The 27,888-nt window shown below is 38.6% G+C and overlaps 1 protein-coding gene and 1 long non-coding RNA gene across 4 annotated transcripts in view; both read right to left on the bottom strand.

Annotated features, from left to right (window-relative positions):
* LOC146560994 (cGMP-dependent protein kinase 1) overlaps positions 1–27,888 on the bottom strand; it is a 100,033-nt gene that overhangs the window by 26,689 nt on the left and 45,456 nt on the right. For all 3 annotated transcript variants that reach the window (XM_085296660.1, XM_085296661.1, XM_085296659.1), the window contains exons 4-5: positions 7,353–7,458; positions 2,285–2,348 (exon numbers count right to left, since the gene is read on the bottom strand). In XM_085296660.1, the coding sequence (XP_085152786.1) occupies positions 2,285–2,348; positions 7,353–7,458 (170 nt within the window). The remainder of the gene's footprint in view (positions 1–2,284; positions 2,349–7,352; positions 7,459–27,888) is intronic.
* LOC146560995 (uncharacterized) lies at positions 25,299–26,191 on the bottom strand. The gene is made up of 2 exons (XR_014894827.1): positions 26,113–26,191; positions 25,299–25,547 (listed from the first exon to the last, which is right to left on the bottom strand). It is a non-coding gene; the product is annotated as an uncharacterized LOC146560995 (long non-coding RNA).

Below are 27,888 nucleotides of genomic sequence, written 5' to 3'. Positions count from 1 at the left end.
CGTTACTCTCCACATATTTCTGAACCTCCAGAAATGTTTTGTTAGGACTACAATCCATTCAGAGTCATATATCCCACCGGTTTCTTTATTTTGGAAACTGGAGGTTCTTATTATTTATTACATGAATATCTATTTTATGTTTTTTTTATTCATGAGATATATTAAAGTGAAGGAAAATATCGCTGATGTTAATGTTAACTCACAGGTGCATTCTCATCTCATCGTCTCTACATCTTTATTTTCCTACATTTCTCACTTGTAGAGGTCAGTTTTAGGTTTAGAGGTTATAAATTCTGGAATGATTTTTATCCCATCTGTTAATATTTGCTTTGTAACTGCTTTTCAGGGCAATGTTGTTCATGTTTCAGCTATAGCAACAAATATCATTTCTACTGAACAGCTATCAGCTGAGATGCATGAACTAATATTTCTGTTATCAACACACATACCTACAAACAGTTATATACTGTATTTTATTTTCGTAATTGTTGCTATATATTTAAAAAATATAAATTATTCTTATTATTCTTAGCTTGTTGTCGCATATATTAAGGCATATTATCTACTGTATAATAATTTTGCGTTTCTGCATAATATTTGCAAACATTTACATTTTAAGTAATAACAACAATGACTATAATTACAAATGAAGTGGAGGCTTCAAAATAAATACAATGTACTGTTTATTTGTTATGTTTGTTATTTTTAGTGAATTTCAAATGGTACGAAACAATAAATTGACACTGATATTAAAAGTAGTTCAGTGTTTGACAGCAATTAAACACGGGTTTAAACAAAAATTAGTCTGTGTGCAGCGCTACATGGATGATTGCTTGTCATGTTGATTGGAACTAATTTCTAGACTTCATAAACAAATGTATAATTGTCAGCTTTTGGATGCTACCCAACTAAAAACTCTATTAAAAACTCCAAAAAATTCTTGCCCATCCCTTTCTGTGCCCCACTCATGTATTGACCCATGTGCCTGTTCATCTTAGCTGCTATGATGCCTGACAGGAGCTTCCACGTGGTGCTGAGGCAGGTTATTGGTCGGTAGTTGGAGGGGACCGGTCCCTTCTTGGGGTCCTTGGGGATCAGGACCGTCCGACCTTCGGTTAGCCATTCTGGGTGTCTCTCGTCAACTAGCAGCTGGTTCATTTGTGCTGCCAGACGCTCGTGGAGTGCAGTCAGCTTCTTCAGCCAGTAGGCATGAACCATGTCGGGGCCTGGTGATGTCCAACTCTTCATATTGGAGACCCTTTCTTGGATGTCTGCCACTGTGATGTTTACTGGACCCTGTTCAGGGAGGTTGCTGTGGTCTGCCCTCAGATCCACTAGCCACTGAGCATTGCCGTTATGTGTTGCATCCTTCTCCCAAATGCTGTTCCAGTATTGTTCCGTCTCCCGCCTTGGTGGTGCTGTTCTCATATTGTTCCCTTGCCACTGAGAGTACACCTCGGCTGGTTCTGTGGGAACAGCTGGTTTATTCTCCTGCCTTCTATCTGTCTGTTGTACCTCTTTAAGCGGCTGGCAAAGACTATGAGTCGTTGCTTGGCAGTTTCCAAGGCCTCAGGTATGGACAGTTTCCTGTACTTCTTACACACCTTCTTCATCGCACCTTTCTGCAACTCCAATAGTTGGCGAACCTCCCTCTGTGCTACCTTGATCTTAGCCTCTAGCCTCCCTCTCCATGGAGGGTACTGCCCCTTGTGGCTGTTCAACTTGTAGCCAAGCATCTCACTGATCACTGCTGCCGTATTGTAGATCAACTTGTTAGTCTCGGTAATGGTAGCTGTAGGTATCGTCCGAAGTGCTGCATTAACATCATCTAGCAGACCTTCTGAGGGTACTTCACGTAGTCTTGGTAACCGGCTATGGGGGATCCAGGTTTCAAGCTTGGCCATGATCCTATCCTTCAGGTCAGCTCCTCTCGCACTCAACGATCCTTGGATCCTCCTATCCTTCTCATATATATATATATGTCTTCATGTGAGAAGACTGAAATGGTTTCTACTGGACTGATTTCCAGAAATTCCTCCCCTAGTAAGTGAAAAATTTAGATAGTCATCTCACACCGAGCAGGTACCAAAGAGCAGCAGTACTCTGAAGTCCCAGCTGTGTACAGGTTGTCCCACCTAGCACCCAAAATAATCTCTATTGTGCACATCCTCTAGAATCATTTTCACCTCCCCCCCTCTCACCACAATAGGAGAGTCTGAATGTATGAAAATCATTTGACATGTCAGAAGTAGGCTGCAGATGTCACACACAACAAGGTACTTACCTCCTCAAGGACATCAGCGAGCTTGCTCAGAATATCTTCCTGTAGGCCGTGGAATGAGGGGACGCTGCAGAAGAAAAAAGAAGGGCTTTTATATGAGAGAATACACAGCTTCACGCATAGTGAATATTACTAATTAGCCCTCTGTTTTTTTCTAGATAAAAAAAAAAGTTGTAGGAAGCAGTGTAGCTGGAGGCTTAGTATAAAGCTGAGGGAAGAAAGCATATCCTTTTGGAAGCTGTGAGCAAAAATAAATAATAAATTTGAAAAATCTTGATCGTCTTTGAAAAAAACCCCCCTGAAACATAAAGTTGTCATTTTCATATTTTACATGTCTTTTAAAAAAGCAAGAACTCAAAAATTTCATGAAACATTTGACAGGTTTGTTGGTTGCATGTGCCTACAATCACAATGAGTCTGCATAAATTTGCATTAACATAAATAACATTAGAGAGAAAAGTCACTTTAACTTAATGTTCCTGAAAGGTTTATTCGGGCTCATTCAGACATACCTACACAGTCAGGAAGAGCACCTGGGATCTCCTATAAGGGCAATATTTGCTAAATGTACAAAAGACAACTTGCACTTGGGGCCTTGAAAATCTCTTACTTTTATCACAAGCTACAAAGAATTTGAACAATGACGTTTTTAGTGAGCTGTGCAACTCATATTCATCATTTAAGGTGATTATGTGCTGTTCAGACATGCTGAAAGGGACACAAAGTGTGAAAAAGTTGAACTGCTCTCCTGACTTTTACAGAAAAGTGGCCAGGGTGCTCATTCAGACATGAAGGTGACACATTCATATGCTGTAAGGGGATTGAAAAAGAGTGCAGGTGTTTGGGTACAGTGGATACGTGTCATGCAGCCCTAGAATGTTCACAGAGAAAAGCTGTCTATCATCTTTCAAGCACAGTGTTGAAATTGTTATGATTTGCTTTGCTGCTCCAGGGATTGATTCACTGATTCAGTTTTGCATCAAATGAAAGAGTGCTTTAAGATAATGTGCTAGGCCATCTGTCCAAAAGTTGAAGCTGAAACTGCCCTTTTCAAGAGGATGCTTATCCTAAGCACGCTAGCATATTCACCAAAGAAAAGGTGAGTTATGGAGAGCCTCAGTGAAAGATCAATTGTGGGTGTCTTGATTCTGGTGCATGCACACAAAAAAACGCCTACTTAAATGAGTTATTTCTGTTTAAGAAGAAACTATTGTAATACTTCTTAGGCCAAGGGTGTACTTCCTTGGCCACAGTATTACAAATTATAAATATGACTTGTTGCCAAAGCTAAATGTTCTATTAGTGTTAAGTATTTCATTTTATCTGTAGGCTCCTTGTCAAATGTTTGTTCTCCAAATATGTCATATTGTTTCAACAGTGGATATCAACAAAAGTTCACCAGAAATAGAGGATTTGAGTGGGAGTACTTCCAGGATTCAGACTGTTTTTGTTTGAGGTGCCCTTTGGATAGGATACACATAAGCAATCAAAGAGCTCAGAGACACTCTCTTTCAACTAAGCATCAAATTGTCTTCATTCTCATGGCATGATTCAGTTTAACCTAGAAAAACAAAAACAAAAATCCATCTTGTTATACAAGCCATCAACTAGATGTTAGTTTTCCTGGAAAGAATTGCTTTTATTTCTGCTAGTTTTTCCACCACTTTAAGCAGAACATAAAACAGCTGCATTGGTCCAACACAAAACATGCACTCAAATAAAGGCTCTAAAATTGTTAGTTGTCAGCATATTTTTAATGTTTTATTCTATTGGCTAAATGCTATCATGTGACTGTCAAGTTTTTGCTTTTTATTGCTTCCTGTGTGGTATCATTATTTTTTTCATCCTATTTTTAGACATACTTTGTTCAATCACAGCATGACTTTAATCTGAGAACCAACAAACAAATTCAGATATAGGCAGCAGGAACACTCAAAATCTGTATTTTTCTATTGTATGGCCTGTATTTTAGTACTATTTTCCAGCATAAATGGGCAGCATGAGTAGTTACACAGCTGGGCATCACATCCTACGGTTGAATACGCCAGTATGAGCCCGTAGTGTTTGTTCCATTACTTCCTGGCAGCCTGAATGAATGCTGCCTGCTATCAACCCTGCTAAATAAAACTAGCCTAATGTTTATCAAGGAGGAGAGAAAATAACCCCGCGTTGGTGAACAAAGGGCTTATCTCCCCGTATCGTCTCACTCTCTCGCTCTGCCTCTCTGTTTCTCCATCTCCCCTCCCCCTTTATTTTCCATGCTTTATTACAGTAATCTAAACCATCTTGTCACGGCCACTGTGCTGATCCTTGTGTTACTGCTTCCCCGACAAAGGCACTAGTTAACCAGCTCAGCAATGAACACATGACACTTACTGTACATGCAACAGAGAGAGTTTCAATCCCCCGAGCTGAGAAGCTGTTGACACAAACAAAAGGCGTCTGTCGCAGTAAATTTCTGATTCAACAGCTTAATTATGTTACAGCTGAGTAATTACACAAGGCCTGTGGGGAAGCGTGGATCTGCCATGCTTTAGGGACTGTGCAGTTATAAAGCATACCATTTTAAACAATTTTCTATTAGAATCCTGTAAACACCTACAAATAGGTACTGTTTTCCTGATAGCTGGACTTTTATCTGAAGTGAAAGGGGACAGAGATCTCAATAAAAGCCCACAATACATCAGTTCATAGAAATGTGCATTTTCTAAAGCTGGGCGAGTTTTTCAAAAAAGCTAAGCTTTGAAATTACTTTTCCTGGAGCGACTCAATAAGAAACTTAAAACACAGGCAGGTAATGAATTAAAGGACAAACTCACTTAGGTTGAGAAATACAAAAACACTAAATGGTTTGATGGGAATAAAAATAATTAATGTACTATGCACTTCATAGTTACCAGACTATCCACAGAGACTAATATGTTAGACAATGCTCTCTATAGCATTATTATTAAAACATCAAAAGGAATTATCTTCTGAAAAAATGCAGCTCATCCCTTCAGTAAAGTACCAGAGATTCAGAGTTGTTCAGAATCATTATCAATGCAGATTTAAGCTTTTGGCTCATCATCTTACTTAAACATATCATTTTGTTTTTCCTTTCATTTGTCACCTGTCTGTACATGTAAAGAAAAAATAATAAAACAATCTTCACAAGCGCGCTCAATTCCCCCGTGCACAACGTGGGGCTTTCTTTGCCCGTTTTTCTTCTTCTCTGTTTGTCAGAATAATTCTATAATTTCACAGCAGTTAAACGGGTGGGCACAAAACTCACGGTGACCAATATGTGTTTATTACTTTCATTAGATCTGTTTCTAGGAAATTAAACAGGAACATAATTATCTGTGTGCTGTGAGTTTGCAAACACTGTTATAAATCTCAGATTTCTCCCCCCAGGTATCCCTTTACAATCCAAACACACCAAGGGATCCCAAAACAACCAGTACGTACACCTATTAAATATTTACTTAGTCTATCAGTCGGACTGTTACATAAGTCCTCCTGACAGGCAAGAGCTGTTATACTGAACAGTGTGTGCTAATATACTCAGCAGAGGGACTGCAAATGTTTGCGGTCTTTATTAGTAAACGATATCACTAAAATAGATTACATCTTAGATGAAATATTAATAGGGCTCCATATGTGGTTAAAATAGATTCTTGGTTGTGTTTGTCTTAAAGTCTGGCTTTATCATGAAACTGCACTCCAGATAAGAAATGAATTTATTCTGAGTGACCAGCGGGAGACTGTCCTTAAAAAAAGAAAAAAAGTCATGCTGTTCAAAAGCTTTGCTGACTTGCAATATCTTTGTGACTGCAGGGATACTGACTGTCCTATTTTAAGCAGGGAAAAAAAGCAGTCGTTACAGTTAAGCTGCAAAATGTTTTTGGTTTAACTGAAACTATCAAAGAGACTTCCTGTTCAAAAATTACATTTTAAACTAAAATTTAAAAAAAGATTTCTTCAAATAATTATTCACTGAGGAAAATATGCTTTAAATAACCTGAATGTATACCAGCATTGTGTCTATGTTGCAAAATTTGCATCTAATTAAATTTGTTAAAGACAACATTTTCTACCTTTTTTAAAAAAAAAAAATTTGTTTGTTTTTATCCAAAACATTGAGCCTTAGCTAAAGATTATATTTAAAGTAACTATACTTCCATTACTGTACACTGTGAAGTTGCACAGTCATAGTTGAGTAAATTCTACAATAGCAGAATTGATTGTTTTGGAACATACTGACATACAACTTGCTTTGCACTTGTTAGAAATACCTTGTAAAAAGCTTCCTTCCTGTGCACTGTGCCCAATACTTAAAATAGCTCGTACTGCATCTCTCTCAGGACTGACAGAACCTGATCATGATCACAGTGATTCACAAGGTTTCCTCGGGAGAAAAGTCTTTTAGAGAGAACATGTGCCTTCGTGATTTGGAAGATTTATACAAAATTGTGGCAGAGTGAATGGATGAGAGGACACAGATCAAATACCGACTCTGCCAAAAAAGTCATGATAAAAAAACAAAAAATAGTGTGGGGTGCACGCAGCAGAGTGAAGGTATGATATAATTTTAATAACTGGGTTGATGAAGCTCAAAGTGGATGACAGTAAAAAAGAAGCTGAATGCAGAGAGAGTGAGAGATATTTAAAAGGCAATTGCATCTCATGCATTTTGATCATTGGCTGTCTTTTGATGCCTCTTCCTTTTATCCTATACCTCATGCAGGACCCCGAAAAAGCATGCGCAGGTCTTTTAAGTGTTAATAGGTTTGGCAATAGAGAAGTGATTATTGGTCAGGGCCCTCTGATACAGATAAGTACTGAAAACGATGATGGTGATACAGTTACAAGATTTTTTTCTAGTATGTTGAATGACATTCCCTATGCTGCACTAGAAATAATTGCTGAGTTATATAATTATTGGCAAAATGGAGGAGTAAGGGATCATCTGCGAAACAGCTCACACACATTTTCCTGAATTCATTTTGGTAATTCATTCATTGCTTTGCAGATCAAAGACCTGTTCCACTCTTCTGCCGCTGCTGGAAAATTTGCCTTGCTTCCTTACCTTTTCAGAAACTCCATATACTCTGTGTGCTTGATTAAACCCGTCCTCATCATGATCGTCTGAAAACATTGTCGGTCAATGGCCCACAATTTCACATTTGTTAGAGCTGGAAAGAAGAACACACATGATTAAAATGAACATTAGCAATGTCGTGGCAGACAGTTTTCGTCCTCCAGCAATTAGAATAATAAAACAGCACACATAATGCAAGGCCTGCAAAAGCTTCATGCTCTGTGCGTGCAACATGATTATCACAAATGTTGTATTCACTTGAAATGAGGAAGGAAATGTAGGTGTGTTGAGGTATGTGTTGGTAAATTTTAACTAGCTATAGCAATTTATCGGTTGTTAAGCTTAGTTACCTTAGTGGAAATAATCTTCATCCAAATGTTTTATCTAACCTCTAATCTAGAAACAGCAAATAGCAGCTATTCTGCACAATTACTCTTTACTCAGCAATTTGGAGTTAATTGGTATTTTTGGAATGCCTCACATGCATGGCTTGCTTGAGGTCATGCTGCAGGAATTTAATTGGTTTAAGGTCAGGAATGTGAATGCCCTTTTTTTTTTTTTTTTTTTTTTACTTTAAGAGTTACTGATTGCTCTTTGTGTTAAGGGCACTTATCAAACTGTAAAACAAAAGTTACAACTTTGAAATTACAAGCAGCTATCCCAATACCCTTCCTACCGAAACAGTTTAGACTCAATTAATTGTTTCCGAAATGATTGCAATATGCGCAAGCCCTGAGGCTTCAATGCATGGAGTGAAGGTGACATGTTGGCATGCAGTTTTTTCTTAAAAACTTTAGAAATATGCCTCATTTGACCACAGAGCTCTGTTCCACAGAGAATCCAGCTCTTCTGAGACTAGGATAAGGTGAGCTAAGATGATTTGTCTTTGGATGGCAGTGGTTTCAGCTGTTTTATCTTTCCATGGGTACTCTGATGTGTGTAAGAGATGGCACAAATGCAGTACAATGCAATGCTTTTTGACACTTTTTTGAATAATACATGCAACCTGACAGAACTTTTGCAGAATATCTAGACCTTCAAAAAGCAAAAGTAGCATCAAATTGAATTTTTCTCCACTTTTTCCATGTTTATTCCTGGCCGTTGATTGATTGAGGCCTGTCATTGACATTTTCAGTGCTTTGAGCTTCAACGCTTCTTTCTCTGAAGTCCTTTGTAGACACTTTTGATCTGAATATGTTTTACTTCAACAGATCCCTGTCATGAAGAGGAGTCTCTGTTGAAAACCAGGCCATGAGGGATTTCATCACAGCAATGGACCTCTAACCCAATGAATGTCATTATATTTTACCATTCAGACCCGTTTCACAGAAGAAATGAATTGTTGGGCCAGAAAATTAATAACAAAAACTAAAAAAAAAAACCCCAAAAAACACAGATTTCATCTAGCTTGGCCACATTGTGCAGTCACTCTCAGGATTCAATACTTCATTTTGTAAATAGCAGTTCCTGATAATTATTTCACAACTGGTTTCTCATGATTGCAAGTATCATTATCTTCTGCAAGAAAAGACTTCAGTGCTTCAATTGTGCAGCCGTGCAATTGATTATGAGCACTACAGAGAAAGAAATCCACAATCTGGCCCATCCAGAAATAGTGTAAATCTCCAGGGAGCCCTCCGGCCACAGGGACATGTGGTAACATTAGAAAAGAATACATCAGATAACAATCGGCTTAGTATTTTATCAGTGTGTATGTGTGTGCCTGAAAATGCAGTGTGACCCTTCTGTGCAGAGATTTAAAGATATAAGATCAAGTTTTGTTAATAACGGTGTTGTGTTTATTGATTAGAGACAAAATACTTTTCACTTACTGGCACTAACAGAGAAGTCAGTGTGCAGGCTTAGCTGCAGAACAGCGCGTCTGCAGCTAATAAGGATTCAACGTGTCACTGCAGGAGTAGTTTAACACGTACAGTGTATGTGTGACACTTAATAAATGTGATATGCATTCACTCACACACACAGTCACACAGACACACACACACACAGGAAACTAACGTTTTGTGTCAACAAAACAGTGTGCTTTTTTAGGGGAATATTTTATAGATTTTAGTGTTTTTATATGAGGAAAATTGCTAGGGTACACATCACAAGTTAGGCAAGAACTGCTGAGAATGGCTGAGATTATTAGGATGATGAAAAAAAGTGACTTCAGTACAAAGGCACTTGCAGCAATACAACATCAATCTTTGCACTGCTGTTGAACTGTAAGTGATAAAAACATGTAAGTTTATGAATTTACTGACCCAAATTCAGATTTTTATACCCACATTCGAGCTAGCATACTGGACTTCTCTAACAAATTAGAAATTAATAAAGCATAACCTTTAACTAAAATTAATTTGTCTGTTCAAGAATGGAAGAAAATCACTGTCAATTTACATATTAATCAAAAAATAATAATGTATTAACTGTTTTTTCTGCTTTTTTTAATGAATAGCAACAATGACGATGTTTTTGCATCAAAAATATAATTTCAATTAAAGAGCTCACTGGTGGATTAACCATTAGGGAAAGATGAAAAATAATTTGGGTAATAATCAATAATGTTACTTTAGTTAGGGCATCTCTTTGTGTGTGTGTGTGTGTGTGTGTGTGTGTGTGTGTGTGTGTGTGTGTGTGTGTGTACTTGTGGGGACCAACAGCGTTATGGGGACAAAATGCCTCTCCCCATGAGTTTGAAGGCATTTGTGGGACTCACAGTGGGGTTTTAGTGTCAGACTTACAATTAGGTTATGGTTAGGTTTAGGCCAAGGGTTAGCATCAGGCATTCATTTTTATTTTTGAGGGGAAGCAGCTTGGGAAAGCATTATGTCGATTAGATGTCTCTACTAAGAAATTAAAACACGATTGTGTGTGTGTGTGTGCGTGTGTGTGTGTGAGAGAGAGAGAGAGAGAGAGAGAGAGAGAGAGAGAGAGAGAGAGTTGACTGCTCCTCACACCTTAATTTCTCTCATTAACATTAGACACCAATTGAGAGGTCACTAGTTTGATCCCTGGCCCATCCAGTCTGCATTTCAAAATGTCCTTCGGCAAGATGCTGAACCCCAGGTCGTCCCTGATCCATCCATCAGATCAGAGTGTGAATGTTACACAAAGCTCTCAAAGGCATAGAATAAAAAGCCTGTCTTCATTTGTGTGCCAACGGGCGACCAAGTTGTGTAATGGAAAGTGATTTGACTGCTCTGCTAGAGAGGCAAGTCAATATGTAAGTATCTGTCCATTTATTATTTACCATATATACACAAATGTATAAACTCTCACATTCACCACCAATCTGCAAACCAGGAGTTTAGCAGCCATTTAAAATCGGGCCAAACCACAGGAGAGGTGCCCTCATTACAGAGCCTGACACTGTTTTACTTCGAGACTTAGAAACTGTTTCTACAAGTAGAACCCTCCTAAACACACAGCGTGAAATAAAAATATATATATAGAAACACATGTCTATAATTATGTAACCATACTGTGCAAGAACAGATTAAACCTAAGATGTATATACTCAAAGAAACACACAGGTATGTCTATTTATTAATACACATACACAAATGCAGTACTGTTCACATAGATGCAAACACACTCACATAAACACGTACACTTCGATAAATTTTTGGCATCATGGATTTAATCCTTGATGGCAAAATATAAACAGAATTTTTTCACAGCACTGCGATTCTTCTTGTAAGAAGAAAGGTGTCACTATATAACATTTTAACCATATTTGGAAGAAACTGTGTCTTATCCAGATGGTAATGTGCTCATGAGGTGGGGACAAATGCCTCCAAAGCAGACCGCAAACGGGTCAAATCTGGCATATGGAAATAGGTCAAAAGAGAAATTATTAGAATAGTCTTCTAATCTGACCCATAAGCAGCAGCAGGAGTGGGAAGTCTGAAATCATTGCCCACTGTGCAATAGAGTGGTTTTGCAGTAAGTGGGAGTATAGGGCACTGGGAAATAAGATATGTAAGAGGCCCGCAGCAGACTGCAGTAGGTAAACTTATTATTTGAAGGCTTGGCTAAATTGCGGTGAGACTGAGGGAGCTAGTTATCCTGTACTCAGGGTGAAGATGAATGTCTTAATGCTCATGGGTTGTCGACCATTAGCTTCACCGCTTTCTGGATGCACAAAGCTCCCCAGGCTGTACTGGAGACATGCAAGGATGATATCTGGGAATTGTTTAGAGGAGTTTAGCCGCAGCTCACCATGGCTTCAGCAGTGTTTATTCAAGAGGTGGACAGCTGAATTCAATTCAGTTCTCTGACCTGACAAAAATGACTGCCTATAGGTAAATTTAGACTGTACATCATAAAAGCCTGTTGCTACAGTCAATGCATTGCTGTTATGTCATCTGGCCCACTTATTGTGATCATAGTCTTGGATTATATCAACATCTGTGAAATCCCCGTCTGTTCTCTTCTAGTTTGCAGTGGATATAGTTCTGAGAAGTTTAAAATATGGTGTCTAAGCATCCAAAAAAAAAGCACTGAAAACATTGTCTTCAATACACCACAAAGGCGGTGTTTGTGGACTATTTCATGTGTGTCAATTGACACCCAGAGCACACATGCTGTCATGCAGACAGTGGAGGCACAGTTTCCAGGATATGCGGATGTGGGGATCAAGTGTGGTAAAATTGCTGCTTTTGTGAAAAACTGAGTCCTGTCAACACTGTGGAAGTGGCCTCTCAACATGCACAAACCTGCAATCTGCCAGTGTGTGGGTTTACACAGGGGGGAAAAAGACATATTTGCTGGTGCAGATCACATATATGTAATATACAGCTGATTTGTGTTGCACTGTATCTAAAATTATACAGTAGCTGGCTTTTGTATGTATTGATAATTTTTTGAATTAAAAGATTTTAGATTCTATATTTTTTATTATTAAACTAAACTGCTAACCTCAGTATAACATACTGTTGAATATTGCTGAACACATATCTCCCTTTGCCCTTCAAAGCTCTTCTAAGCTGAATGCAATCCGACCTCAGAATAAAGGATGACCATTTACGCCCCTCCTGGCCCACAGCTGAGGACGTTATCATCCGATCATGCTCCTCCTTTCCTTCCTGTTCTTTGATGGAGTGATTGTAATCCCACACCCTTCAATTATTTGTGATAACAGATGAACAGTTTTGATTGTGAAGATTTGCAAAACTGGCTAACTACCTCCTCTGGCATGCATAATCCCAAAAAGGTGGATCTGTGCTTGAAAACTCTGAGAAACAACACATGTATGGATACCGCCAGTAAGATAGAAGAGAAAGCACATAAGCAGCGGAGAGACTCATTCACTTGGCATAGCCATAATTCAATGTAACTGAATTTCAGCCTGGGGCATTATGCAAATGCTCCATGTGTGTTTGTTTGGGTAATCTTTTTTTTTTTTTTGCCTCATTAAATTATACATAAACATATGATGAGAAATCTGGTCATGAATCTGACCAATCCATAGCCAGACAGTCTAGGGTTTGGGAAAATCAGAACTCTCCATTTCTGTGAATGTAGTCTTGAATTGTTTTAGTATCAAGTATAAAGCATTAGCTATTGGCACTGCAGAAAATCCACATTCCTGTCCAAAAGCACCTCAGGACTATAAGAAAGTGGTACTTAAAGATTAGACCAGAGTTTCAAGCAGTGAAGTGTGACAGGAAATATATCTGCAGAAAGCACTGCTCAATGTAAAGGGCCATGTAAACAGCACTGGACAGAAAAAGAGCTAAAATTAGCTTTCTTTCTTTCTCTTTCTGTCTTTCTATTTCTTTCTTTTTTGTGTTAAATCTGCATTTATAATCTACACTTTCTAGCCATATTAAGATCAGGACAGATGATGATGATGTGTATTTTGACACAACGCTCATGTATACACAGACACAGATTTGTTTGCTTGTCCTTCTTGCAGTTTCACATCGCTACCATACCTATAATCAATTTATTGTCACACTGCAAAGAAACTGTGTTGGAAAACCTGGGAGATAATAATCATAATATGGTTTTGCTTCCATGTGGGATATTAGGGCGTGCTCGCCTGCGATGTGTCATTTTAGCACTTGTAGATAATCAACCTGGGGTTATACCGCTCTGAGAGAATAAGCGGTGTCTCTAAACTAATTAGCGAGAGCACCCACCATAAGAATTTCCACGCAGGAATGCTGTGGTAATGTTTGGGTTTGAGGGCAATCGAATTGGTTTTCACCATGACTCTAAAAATGCTTCTGTCATTGACATTTTCTCCTTAACTCCCTGTCTTTGCGTACCCAAACATGCAGATTAATGATTTTCTTTTCACTGACTCACACGTAGTCACAGGCACAGTTAAAATCCCAACATGACGTAAGGTCTACTGCTTATGTCTTCCTACAAGTCTTATGAGAGTAATGCTGTTAAGGCTTCAGGGTGGAAGAGTGTAATCTCTTTCCCCCCCAAGTCATTAATAACATCAGCCGAGTCTGATTACATCTAGATGAGCTCTTTAGAGCGTGAGAAAACAGGACAGGTCATTTATGCCAGACAATGTCACTGAGCCTAGGGAATAAGAAAATATTAGAGGAATTCTACTCATAATTATGGTTAAAATCCTAGTTATCACTACAGTGGCATAAAGGAACACAGCAGTGCAGGAGAAGCAGGAGTACTGTGTGTCTGTACTGCAGGCTGACACTGTGTTTTCAATGAATCTCAACACAGAAAACTGACTGGCTTGGCGACCTCCAGCTGCCAATTCTGCCAATAGTCGCGTCATGTGGGAGTCTATAGACTTGGAGCAGCAGCTGCTTGAGAAATATTGAGCTCATTCCACCTGCCATCCACCCACAATGTTCACTCACCCCATGCTGTATAGAAACCAGAGGAGAGCAAATCTTTTTTTTTTTTTTGTTCTTTTTAAAAGAACGATACATTTATTTTCTGCTATCTCTGTCTTTTATTAAGATAAAAAGTACGTCTGGCACCTAAACATGTGGGAGTCATGATATTGAAGAGGAGTATTCTTAAAAGCGTGACTTTATCTTTCTCTGTTTTACAGAGAAAACATTTACCACTTCATCTTCATAACAAACCTCACCTCCAAGCTTTAATCCTCAGGCACAACTGATCACGTTTGTTTATCATTTAAATTAAAATGACTGGCGTTTCTTCACTTTAAGTATTCTGTTATATCATTTTAAAGTTGTCTCTCTTTTTGCAGGCTTCCTGGTATTTGTGCCTGAAGCGAAGCAGTAAACCTTCTGGTACATACACTAAAAACTTTGACATCTTAAACTGGAAGCCTGTGATCTCATCACCTCATCATACTCTTTGAAAGACGTATTACAGCTTCTAGATGGGCTGTGCTGTATATGTGGACAGTCAGTCATGACGGATGACACTGTCATTCCTTACTATTTCCAAACCATGTTTAGATTAATCAGAGGAAAAGAAGTCTATATTTGTTCCAAGAGCTCTGTGAGCACTTGGCATTTTGTTCTGCCCATCTAGCAGCTATAATGTTTCACTGATTTTGAGGGTATTTGGTAATAGAGCATAGTATTGGCCAATATAAACCTTAACCACGCGATAGCTCTAGATAAAAAGTTGAGAGAAAAGGTTACTACTTCCTCGTCAGAAACAAAGGCAGAACAACTTCCAAAGCTGTCAAGATAATATTTCCATTAATGCATAAATGTTTGTAATAAGAAAAAGGTCAGGGATCACTGAAGGCTTTGGAACATAACTGCTAGTAGCTATACCTGAATTTGTGTCTTTCCTTATGGTTGACTTTTGAATTTTCTAAATATTTAACAAGTTAATGAAGAAACTTTCTCTCTGACTACAGAACCACAGTCCACAGACATGCAAGTGAGTTTAACTGGTCACCGTAAATTGGTGAAAGTGAATGTGAATGGTTGTCTGTCTCTCTGTATAAGCCTTGCAATGGACTGGCAATGGATTGACGGATGGAAGTCAGATCATCACAGAGATGCTGGAACTACTTAAAGGGCTACCTGCATATACTAGACAAAGTGAGAGGATTTTAGAGGAGCTTACTATGGGATGAAAGTGATGATATGAGTCATATGCTTGAGCTGTGCTGACAAACATCACTGGTGGCAGGTGTGCACGGTGGAGGCCGAACAAACATGCAGTAACCTTAAGCCTGCAGTGAGGAGGAAGCAGTGCCTTCAGAAAATGCAAAAATGAAGTATCTCACATAAGAGATGAAAAACCCCATCAAATTTAAGATCTGTCTGCTGTCTCATACACATTCTTTAAAATAACTTCATCGCCTCTTTTCTACACAGATTTCTCATGATGACACAAGTGCTGTTACATAAGTTGCAGATGTCACTGCATACATATTTATTTTCATTCCCTCACTCTGAACTCCGATAAAAGGAAACAACCTTTTCTGTGTAAATTGCTTTTTCGTTCGTTCGCGATATAAATTTTAATTGTTTGTTGCCTTCGTCATTACAGACAATCAACCATAAATTATTCGCCGCAGAGGAAATCAGTTTGAATAACCTGATAAATTTCAGTCGGCCCCGCTGCAGAAAATCAAATGGAGGAAATGAAGTGTGTTTGCTATTCATCAGCAAGTTATTTTTAGGCAGTTGTCCAGGTTGTATCAGACACTTTTCTCTATATAGCTAGTTCTCTGAACTGCACAATGGAATATCATTTTTTTTTCCAGGCAGCAAAATATCCTGAGAGAAAGACATAACAATAACTATTTTAGTCATTTTACAACACAGTATAATTTCCCACTGAATGAGTTACAATTTTAGAATGTACACAAAAATTATTACATTAGCTCTGACAACAACAAGGAATTCATAAGGCTTTCTGTCAGTCGAGCCTGATGTTTTGCATCCCACTGAGGCAGGAACATCGACTCCCTGCACCCAAAAATATCAATCGAAAAAAATACCAAGTGATAATCCCCCCACCCCTCTCAAAACCCACCCCTCCTTCTTTGACTGAATGTTGTGATGAGTACTTGTATGTGTTTGTGTGTGAGAGACTGCCTGAATGGCAGAAAGTGTGTGCGCAGTCTGCCTTGTGTATTTGTGAAACCATTCGTCCTCCTTTTTTTTCTGGATGAAACTGCAATTATTTTGATAAGCAGAGTCTTTACTCTGCAGGAGTCCTGCTCACGTCCTGTAAAATCTCTGAAGAAGTTGTTCATTATAGGGGGAAAAGTATAATCATACAAACATTAGCCAAACTAATGAGCTGCCTTAAGATTATAAATGTCTTTCTCTGTTTGGGCAGCCTATCTGAAAAAAACAAAAACAATTATCGTTGTTTTAACTGTTATAACATCTAAACATTTAAATGACAGCTTTACTCTCTACAACTCTGTGTGTGTAATTATCTTGCCCTCAGTCCTTTGCACACTCCATTTGCGCTGCTATTTCAAACATACTGGTAAACTCATAAGATGTATTATCCCTCTGGTTAGGTTTATTGCGATGCTAGTAGCAGCCAGGGCAGCTTTAGTTCTTACACTGTTTTGTTGTATTTCTGATTAATCGCCCTCTTTAAATGCACTTGTTTACCTGCCATTGAAAAAAAAAAACCCAGTAAGCTCTGTTATAGAGAGATAGATATCTGTAGTAGTAAAGAATGGATGGATGTATGTATGGATGGATTATTAGCAGCACTTTTCACATGAAATATATTTGGGCCAAATGAGCCAAATTTCCAACTAAATGTTAATCATTACATAACATACATAATCATTTGCCTAATTAGAAAAGATATAAAATTCCTTAAAATATAAATTGATTGAAGCTTGCTGGAGAAGACATGTTGGCTATGCCTGTTTACATGGAATAAAATCTAATGAGCAAATTAAGCTTATGGGTGAAGAAATGTATAGTCTTCATGTCCTTTATTATTATTACTATTATTATTTGTTTGGCTCTATGATTGACAAGTACATTTGCTACAAACCTCCGCTCACCCTTCTTCCATTTGTCATTATAACCTATGAATTGTTTTTAAAAATGTAAACGGTACATACTTTTCAGTTTAATATTTAATTCTCATCTTCTACCTCTTCTACAAATTTTTGAATATCTTCCAACCAGAGACTAATTTTCATGCATAGATAAAGAACTTCAACTTTGGTTCAATAATTCAAAAATGCCTAATAATGTTTTTACTGTCCATCCATTTTTTTTTACTGCTATCATGGGGCGGAAACAGCCCGTGTAAGCCCAGAGGGCGATAGGTGGGGAACATCCCAGACAAGCTGGCAGTCCATCACAGGGTTAACACAGAGAGAAACACACCTACACCCAATTAAGAATCATCAGTTAGTCTTTGGACTGTGGGAGGATAATGCATCACCCAGGGGAAACCCATATAGCTTAACTCCACAGATTGGCAGCACACGGGGGCAACAGATGCATCCTCTCTTTTTGATGGTTGTGTTTAATCTGGGCAGATACATATATTCAAATTTAGGTCATTCACTTTGTCATTTCCAAAATGTTTTTCCCTCTCTGCATAAATCACCTTTAAAAGCAGAATTTTTGCTCCACACTGGTCGGCTTTTATTTTGTAGACCGCATTTATTATTTTCTTTTAAAATTTATTTTCCATAGACAACATGCTCATAGAACTACTTAGACCATAACATAAGCAAGGGCATGAGTCATATGCTTTGGTTTGCTCTGAGAACAATTAGCTTTTAGGTTTCCCTAAGTTTTGTGCAGAGAAATAAAAGCAGCAGCTTATAAATCTGATCTGTGCTGTGATTTTCTGTGCTGATAATCCATCTGAAGAAACTTTTCAAAATGCCATTTTTAGAACTTACACTGTCATACAACTTCAGCAGCAAATAACTAATTTGGTAAATCAAATTAGTTCTTTGTATAATAAAGAGAAGTGATGCAAATGTGACCTGGATAACGCAAAACAAGTAGAAGCTGTCCTCAATCAGCCAAAATTCCCTGGAAGCAACACTGACGCCGCCTGCCTATAATGTCACAGGAGACTATTAGGATAAAAATGTTCAAGAAAAGCAGCTGTCTGAAGTCACACCTGCAGAGCTGTTTTCTTTCTGACTAAATGCTGCTGTCTGAGGTTTCCTCTCTGGGCGTTTTAACCTTTTAAGCCATCTAGAACCCAAGAAGAGCATCTAGCTCCGGGCTCACACCTGCGCTCCAACAGAGAGTCAGGAAAACAACACCAGCAGGGGCCCATAATCAAAACACACATAAAAACAACCACAAACTCCGGGCGTCCATTAACACACTGTCCGTCAAAATTCAGAGGGCTTCATTCAACTGAAAGAAGTCACGCTGTCAAGTTTTGGATACAGACGTCAGGGTAAAACTGCACACAGCGCCCATCGCAGCAACTGTGATCTCAAACAGGTAGGCGGGGACTTCCCAGCCAGCCTCACCATTTCACCATCACGTTTCTTGCTGCACTCTGGCAACAGTGTTACCATGGCAGCCATGGAAACAGAGAAGATTTTTCCCCACACAGTCCCACAGGAATTTTATCTGCCAAAGCCATTCTTTCCATCTTCTTCTCAGTGTCCCCATTTCTTCCTTTTCTTTCATTTATCCAATGAAATGCTTTATCCCAGCACAGTGTGGCCTGCATACATTGCCATGAGATGATAGCGCCTTAACTTTTACAGAAAAAATAATTTGCTTGACGTTATTATGAACATGTCAGTCTTACCCCCTTTCATTTCATTATTAATTGCCAGTCACAATTATTTGTGTTACGTTTTTCTGCCTGTCTAATTGCTTTCCACATGCCTGCATAAATTATACCGGTCATTTACCATTTCTTTTTACATTTCACGTTTTTATTTTGATTTATATGCCTTTGTCAATGGATGCACCTTTAATTAGTACTCTGAAGCACAGAAGACAGGAAAAACAGCAGCACAATAGATGGCACTTCTGCGTTCCTTGTTAAGAACGTGCTCACTTGCTGTCGTGATTCAAAGGACCCTTGTTATCCATCCTTCTCTTTCCAGCCATGCCTAATGATGGTGCTCAGGCTCAACACCCTCCCCGTTTGTTGTTCCTCTTAAGAGGTGTAGCAATTCTTCATGTTATAGATTGAATGCATATAAACATACTTCTATTGCTCTCTGAGGTCACCTCTGTATTCAACGCAGCGTGTAGCATCTTCAGCAAATGTGTGTCTCTCCTCACTTTCCAATTTCAAATACTAAAGTGTGAAATAACTTGGCAGTGGACCAGGTCCATATTTTACCCCATATTTCGGTGCACTATAGGATACATAACCTCAAAGCGACACTCTGCCTCAGAAAACAATGTGGAGCAACATATTTTAACAAACTTTACATCACAATCTATTTTTAAAAAAATCCCAAGAGCCTCTTCAAAACAAGATAACAGGTCATATTTAACTAATTCAACAGTATCCTCATGTTCTGTCAAATACATTATATTGCCAAAAGTATTCAATCGTCTTTTGAACTTGACTGACACTGCGTTCTTAAGTCATAGGGTTTAATAAGATGTTGGCTGACCCTTTGTAGTTAAAACAGCTTCAACTCTTCTGCGAAGGCTTTCCACAGGGTTTAGGAGTGTGTCTATGGGGTTTTTCAGTGTTCTTCTACAAGTGCATTTGTGAGGTCAAACACTGATGTTGGATGAAAAGGCCTGGCTTGCAGTTTCCACTCTAACTCATCCCAAAGTTATTTTCTCAGGTTGAGGCCAGGACTGTGCAGGCCAGTCAATTTTTCCCACACCAAATTCGTTCATCCATGTCTTTATGGACATTGCTTTGTGCAGCGGTGCAGAGTCATGCTGGAACAGGAAGGGGCCATCCCCAAACTGTTCCCACAAAGTTAGGAGCATGAAATTGTCCAAAATGTCTTGGTATGCTGAAGCACTAAGAGTTCCTTTCACTGCAACTAAGGGCCCTGCCCAAGTCCTAAAGAACAAGCTTACACTATAACCCTACCTCCACCAAACTTTACACTTGTCACAGTGTTGACTTCTCCATCAGGTTGCCATCACGTCTGCTCCAGAGTCCAGTGGCGGCATGCTTTACGCTCTGCATTGCACTTGATGATGTAAGGCTTGGATACAGCGGCTCAGCCATGGAAACCTATTCCATAAAGCTCTATATGAACTGTTCTTGAGCAAATCTGAAGGCCACATGAAGTTTGGAGGTCTGTAGCAATTGACTCTGCAGAAAGTCGGTGACCTCTGCACATTATGCGTCTCAACATCGCCTAACCTTGCTGAGGTGTAGTGTATATATTGTGTGTGCTTATATTAAACATAACCAAAGCCCGAAATACTGAGGTCAGCTTATATATGCTCAATCCCTGGGAGCCAAAAGCTGAATTTTTATACTAAACACTTTAAACACTCTCTTCCAAATTTTTTTTCTACTCTCAGTTCTGTTTGATGCACATATGAACCAGCTATGGTTATGAGCAATGCAACCCATCCCACATGCTGTTCAAACCTTCAATTTCAGAAAGTTGCCTCAAAGGGAAATGTGTCCTTAAAGGGGGAGAAGCTAAAACAGCTTGTTTCAGACAGTGGATAAATGGAGGGGTTGCACCAAGGCCCAGCATAAGAGAAAGGATTATTTCAAACTTTTATCATGAAAAGTTGTTGAAGCAGAGGCCACGGATAAAAGTGTGAAGCTGGAAGTGATTAAAGCTTCATGTTTAGTTTCCTAATGCGTGCCACCACATAAACATGCAGAGGATGCCTGTCCTCCTGCAATAAATCCACAAACCCCATTAACGTCTTCATCATTTCCTCCTGCCTGGCAGCTCCATCTTCAACTTCCTTTAACAAATATATCCACTATCCCTCCTTCAACATCCAAACCATCTCAATCTTGTGTCTTTTTAATTCTGGCTCCAAACTCCTCAACCTGAGTGGTCCCTCTGATGCCACACTCATGTGTAATTTTGTCCATCCCAATGAAAATCAAAGAAACTTCAGCTCTGCCTCCTGCCTTTTTGTTATTGCCAACCTCCCCAAACCACACATCATAGGCAGGTCTCACCAACATCTTCCTTTTCACTCACGCTGCGACCCTTCTGTCACAAACCGCCCCCGACACTCATCTCCACCCTGCCCGCACTCTCTTCTTCACCTCTCTTGCACACTGTTGCTTTGGATGTTTTGACCCAGGTATTTAAACTCATCCACGTTCACTTCCTCTGCTTCTTGCATCTTCTGAGCTTTATTGCAACTAATCTATTATCATATTTGGAAATTATATTTAAACCATAATCATATGTCAAATTTAAAATCATGGCTACATAAGACAAACATTTTAAGAGAAAAAAAACCAAACACTTAGCCCTCTCAGTTAACTGTGTTTCTTTATCTCACACAACAGAATCATAACCTCACTGGTTACTAGATACAAGCAACTACTAAAAATAGGCAGCCTCGATAGCAAAGACTATAACAGCTAGCTATGTCTAAACATCCGCACAGATGAATGAGGTTATAGTTTGTCCTGCATCGAAACCTGTCTAGCTCACTACGGAGAACAGAGTAGCACTTACATCTACCTTATAAACATTTGGGAAAGGGAATAAGAGAGAAGCTATGTGCTACTACTTCTAAAAACTAATGACTATGCTTGTAATATATCCCCAGAAAGACAAAGCTATTCACTTAGATGCCAAATATGGCTAATGCTGTTAACATTTGTAAGAATTATTGAAAAGCCAACGCTAACACTTGGTCCAACATAATCTTTGTATTAGCATGCAAACATACTTGCCGAGTCGACTGATCACAGCTGTGTCAGTGTTTTAGAATTAAACAGGACTTATAGAAAAATTACCATACATGAAAGCACTCTCACTCGTGCTCTCAAAATGCACACCAGTAACGATTTCTGTTGCACGGGTGCTTTTAAATCCTGCCTCCAGTTGATTTTAATCACAACGAAAACACACTGAATAAAGACGAAATGAAAACAAGTGATGCCACGCTTAATATTCCGTGCCATGTGGGAAATGTTTAAATGCAGCGAAAGCATTGTTGGTATTTCTCTGTGGTGCACAAAAAGAAATGGTGTGGAAATATGAGACGAAAAACACAGGAAACAATTACAGAAGAAGTCAAAATACTCACACACTGTAAGCTATCTCATTCTGCCAAAACAAGAATCACTCACCTTGGAGAGGGTGATTCCTGAGACTGTGCAGGCACAGTCTAATAAACACACACACTCACATGCAGACTGATTAGAAGGACAACTGTTTGCTCACTCGAGGCGGAAGGAAGGGCTGTTATACAGCTAAGCTATCACTCTTTCACAAGATTCTCAGAAGTCTCTAGAAAATTGCCCCCTAATATTTTATATGTAATTCCATTATCATGTGCTGTTTTTAGCACTACACATAAAACGGATACAAAAATCGCTAATTATTAATCCCCTGCTGACTGTCTTGTTTTGTCTGTATTGTGTGCAGACAGTTTGACCTCTAACACAGCACCTGTCAAAATGCACACTAGAATTTGAACACCACTGAGTACACTGTTAGGCAACTCTGTGCTTTTTTATGTGTTTAAAGTGGCTTTCAGAAGGTCTGCACACAGAGATGAACCCCACAGAGTATAATTCATCCACTTGTTGCTGAAAAATAAAATGATCAAGGACATGTAAACAGGCTTAAACACCTAGCAGTAAGATCACTGGAGTTCTACATTCAGAAGTTATTGGTGAGAAAAAACAATCAAAGACCCACAAACCCAACACACAGACATGTGAAAACTGAGCCTTTAATCTTAAAGGACAGATTCAGGCTTGGCTGTCATTCATGAGGAATGAAAATCTTTTATCATATTATGATTTGTGCTTTTATTTTTATTTTTTCATATCCACATTAGCCGGGAAGAGGAAAAAATCAGCTAATGAAGATTAAGTGAAAAGAAATGTCACTTTGAGATGAATATCTAAAGCCCGGCATATAATCTACACATATGCATGTAATACATTTATACATTAGAAAGGCAGAGTGCATCAGTGGTTATTAATCCTTTTACTCTAATGCCACAGCTGCTTCAGATGAGCCTTTCAGTATAAGTCTTCATTATGTGTTCTTTTGAAATGATAATAAGCAGTCTTATTTTAAAGTGGCTGGATTTTCTTGTAATGGTGTTTGTAAAATATAGATGAGCAAAGGAATAACGTTGGAATACTTAAAGTATGAATAAATTAAACCAGAATAAAATACTCAGGTTTTAAGTCTAAAGGTACTCTGCCTGGTGGGCAGGAGGGACAATTATATTTCTATAGGGTTGATACCCCCCTGTGCCCCCCTTTTGGATCTGCCCCTGCTTGGGCACATTTTAACAGCACTTAATATAGTATTTAAATAACTATAGCCAACATCAGTACATTAAATGTCAGTCACGCCTACATAAGCACATAATAACTAAGGTCTCTTCCTCTTCAAAGACAGTTTAGCTAAGTGCTTGCTCATAAGGGATTGTCTTATCGTTGGGGTTTTCGCTCTAATATTGCAGCTCTTTAACTTACAATATAAAGCTCCTTGCTGTTTAATTCAATTGAAACGACAGGATTGAGTCACCAAAAGACAGCAATTTTACCTAGAGGGGTTTGTCAGACAGAAAGAAAAAAAAAAATAACAACACATCCATTTCATGTGTCATCCCCGAAGGTAGTGATGTCTCAGCCTGGTCACCTCTATAAAAAATGTCAGGCTACAACTCTGCCCGGAGTTACTGATGTCCATGCTCTGTTTCAAATTAGAGCTTAAACTACAAGCACTTGAAGCGGTAGCAGCTGAGTATTTCAAAAGTGTATCCTCTTTCTTATGAATGTCTATTTTTAACTTTTTGCACGCCTATTTTAATATGTAGTTCACCATGTAGATGTATCGGGCCAAAGCTCTGACACTTTATCATGGCTGCTAGTTAGTGATGTGCGACACCACTGATTTCCTTTCCGATCCGATACCAAGTAAAATTCAGAGTGGTATTGACGATATTGATCCGATAGCGATACTCTGTACAAAAACTTAATGTTTCATTGTATTTGTATATAATTGTATTATGTAATCGTAATAATATAGCTTCATAATGATTACAGGACATCAGACTACTTGTTCATATTGCTTAATAATGTAGAATTATCATGTAGAAATTTAAAAAAAACGGTCATATGACTCACATGACTCCGTTCACACTCAGCCATTGTTGTGAGTGCGCATGCCAGGGGCTGCGACACATTTATACATTTATATTTCGCATATGAATGTGAAAGGCGTAAGAGGAAGTAGTTCCTTCCAATTTAGACGATCCGAATGATATAGTTTCTTTCCACGGTGTTTCTGTTAATGAAAAACTACAAATTTACCCCAAAGTACTAAAATATCTATATTTTAATATGAGAGTCAATTCTAGAACATAAATTACTGGTATCGGAAGAATCAATATTTCAATATCGATCCGCACACCAGTACTGCTAGTTACTCTGTTATTGTGGATATATATACAGTCACATTACTCTGTTTGTTTTTAAATTTTCTAAGCATTAGTTTAAACATTAAAGTACTGTCTTGTAACTGTGAAAGTATCCACTGGGGTACACAGCAAATCCAGCATGTCCAAATTAACACTGTCGGATTTGATTTCAACACTATTAAAGTGTCTATATGGGTCCACACCAGAGAGTGTTAATTTAACTCTTTTTGGAGAGTTGGTACGTTAACTCTGATTTAGTGTTAAACACCAAATCTGTCTGGAGTTGATAATTTAACACTTGGTGTTAAGAGTTTATATATTAACTCTCAAAGAGTATTTTAGTTTAACTACGTAAGAGTTATCTTCTAATTCATTCTAAAAAGCGGGAATTTTCCTGTTCTGAACTTCTAGAAATTTCTTTTGGAAATAAACATTTACTAAAAAGATGCAATGGTTTTTGAAAAACATTTATTCTGAACTGTGCACCACAATTTCAAAACATTTTCTGAAAGACGTAACAGTATACATGTTCTCACTTTCATTAGAATTTTGTTTATCAAAAGGTCTGACATGGTAAATGCAAATAACAGCATTCTCAACACTTATTTCTTCAATACAATATGCATGTCCTTCATTCATCACTTTGTGGAACTTCAACGCACTTCTGCTCTCCCCCATATTCCATCTTCACAAGCATATCCTGTGCGGAGATCGAATAAAAATTAGTTGAGACTAATTAATGGCACAAATAATCCAGTAAACAATTGCAGCACAGTAAAAAAAAAAAGGAATCCTCTTTGAGCCATTACTTGTGTAAAGTATTTTCCCAAAAGACAAGGACACAGGCAACAGGTAATACTGAACTAAATGTAAAACCTCAACCTTTTTCATTTTTACCTAAACCGTGTGCACAAAACTCTGGAGGGATCTATGCTAACGTAGAATCCAGTCAGGACATCTGCTACTGCTGTTTGCTCGTTTTTTTTTTTTTATGGGCGATCGTTTTCATTATACCAACATTTCACATTCTAGACATTGTTTTAGGTGTATTTGACCAAAGATTTGACTGAAAATTCACATGCAAGCTTTTTTTCAAGGCTGTGGTATTTGCCCGCAAACAATACCTTTCAGCTAGCTAAAACAGAATATTATGCTATCAGCGAGCAACATGGCTAATGCCTTTCACATAGCTTTGTCTCAACTCCAAAGAGCCACAGAAGTAAAGGCTAATAACAATTGAAACAATCTTTGAAAAAATGACTTACCAAGCATGGCAAACAACTCAAATATGTAGAGTAAATGTTCTGAAACGGCTTCACTTCAGCTTCGATTGGAGCCGTGCTGAGGGCGGAGTCTGCGAATTTACTCTGTTGGTGTCATAGCCCCTCTAGGAGTTCAGAGTTAAGAGGTCAAGAGTTAATGTTTCCATTTTAACACCTCCAGATTTGACAGAGAAACACTCATTTTTAACACTCGATTTTAACTACTATCATTTTACACCTCAGAGTTACATTAAAAGAATGTGACTCTACTTAGAGTAAAATTAACTCTACTTTTGCAAGGAGACTATTAACACCAAAAAATTTAACACTTTTGAATTTGCTGTGTACAGTTACCCGCTTGATGGCAAACATGAGGCCTATATATTTAGTCTTTAAATTTATTTAGTTCAGCCTCACAGGGAAAGTCTATGCCAAGGTGTTGGAAAAGACAGTTCGTCCGTTAGTCGAACCTCAGATAAAGGAGGAACAATGCAGATTTTGTCCTGGTCATGAAATACTGGACCAGCTCTTTACCCTCTCAAGGATACTTGAGGGTGTATGGGAGTTTGCTCAACAGTCCACATGTGTTTTGTGGAATTGGAGAAGGCATTTGACCGTATCCCTCGGAGTGTCCTGTAGGAGGTGCTCCGGGCCCCAATCGGGTGTTTGGCCCATTGCTACGGGCCATTCGATCCTTATACAACAGTTGCAAGAGCTTGCCGAAAGTAGAGCAGGGCAATATGACCAAAAATATTTATCACGATATACATTTGAAAATTTGCGATAACGATATAACTGACGATATAATTGACACTAGACAAAATACTTTACAACTCCACAACTTTATTAGTGCAAAAAAAAAAACATCAACGTATTTTCACTTAAACAGTTTTTTATGTGCATTAAAGTTATATAAAGATTTAACAGTGCAAATGCAAATTCCTTGCTGACAGTTTAACCACAACGCGTTTCCAGCGGAAATTGGCCGACATATCCTCAGCATAACCATGTATAATATCCACAAAACGTAAAAAGAGGTTATACTGTCATGCGCCGCGGCGCGCGCGCACAAAAGGATCCAAACGCAGACTCAAGTGTTAGCAGAAAATGACACTTTATTATAACAACAAAAGGCGACCCGGGAAAATCACGGACCATGACATATACACACACACAATACTGTAATACTATGCTGAAGCACAGTACATATCACTCTGCGAGGCTCCTGACTATGGTAGCCGTAATGCTCTGACAATCCATCAAGCGGTGCAGGTTCGTAGCTTAGCAAAGTCGTACTAAAACATTTGACAGATTTTCGAGCGCTGTGTACCACATAAAATCATTTCAAGGTCAGAAAACATAACCAGAATTCATACATAAGGCACACGGGATTATAAGGGGCACTGTCGATTTTCAGAAAAATCAAAGGATTGATTTTAAGTGTGCCATATTTTCCAATAAACACGGTAATAACGATGGCCCGCTAGCATGCGCTACCAAAAATAGTGCTTTGTTGTGTATCTGACGGACGAAAGCTAAACCAGTTCCACACCACTAAAGCATTTTTACAAACCAATTCTGGTTCATCTGTTTCATTCAACGATCCGCTTTCTCTCTTCTCATTCTCTGTCGCTGGCACGCTTTTTCCACCATGTGCGTATGAAAACAAAGGCACTGCGCATGCGCGTTTTACCCATGTTCTATCGCGATATTTCATTTTCTTATCGTTGCCCAACATTATGATATGGCCCAGCCCTAGTCAAAAGCAATAAGTTGGAC

Source organism: Mchenga conophoros, linkage group LG13 (genome assembly GCF_057382185.1).
Source record: "Mchenga conophoros isolate Kocher_MC1m ecotype Shallow Benthic linkage group LG13, M_conophoros_male_GT1.1, whole genome shotgun sequence".
Lineage (NCBI taxonomy): Eukaryota > Metazoa > Chordata > Actinopteri > Cichliformes > Cichlidae > Mchenga > Mchenga conophoros.
The sequence above is the reverse complement of the archived record's forward strand: the minus strand, read 5'-3'. Positions and strand labels throughout refer to the sequence as shown.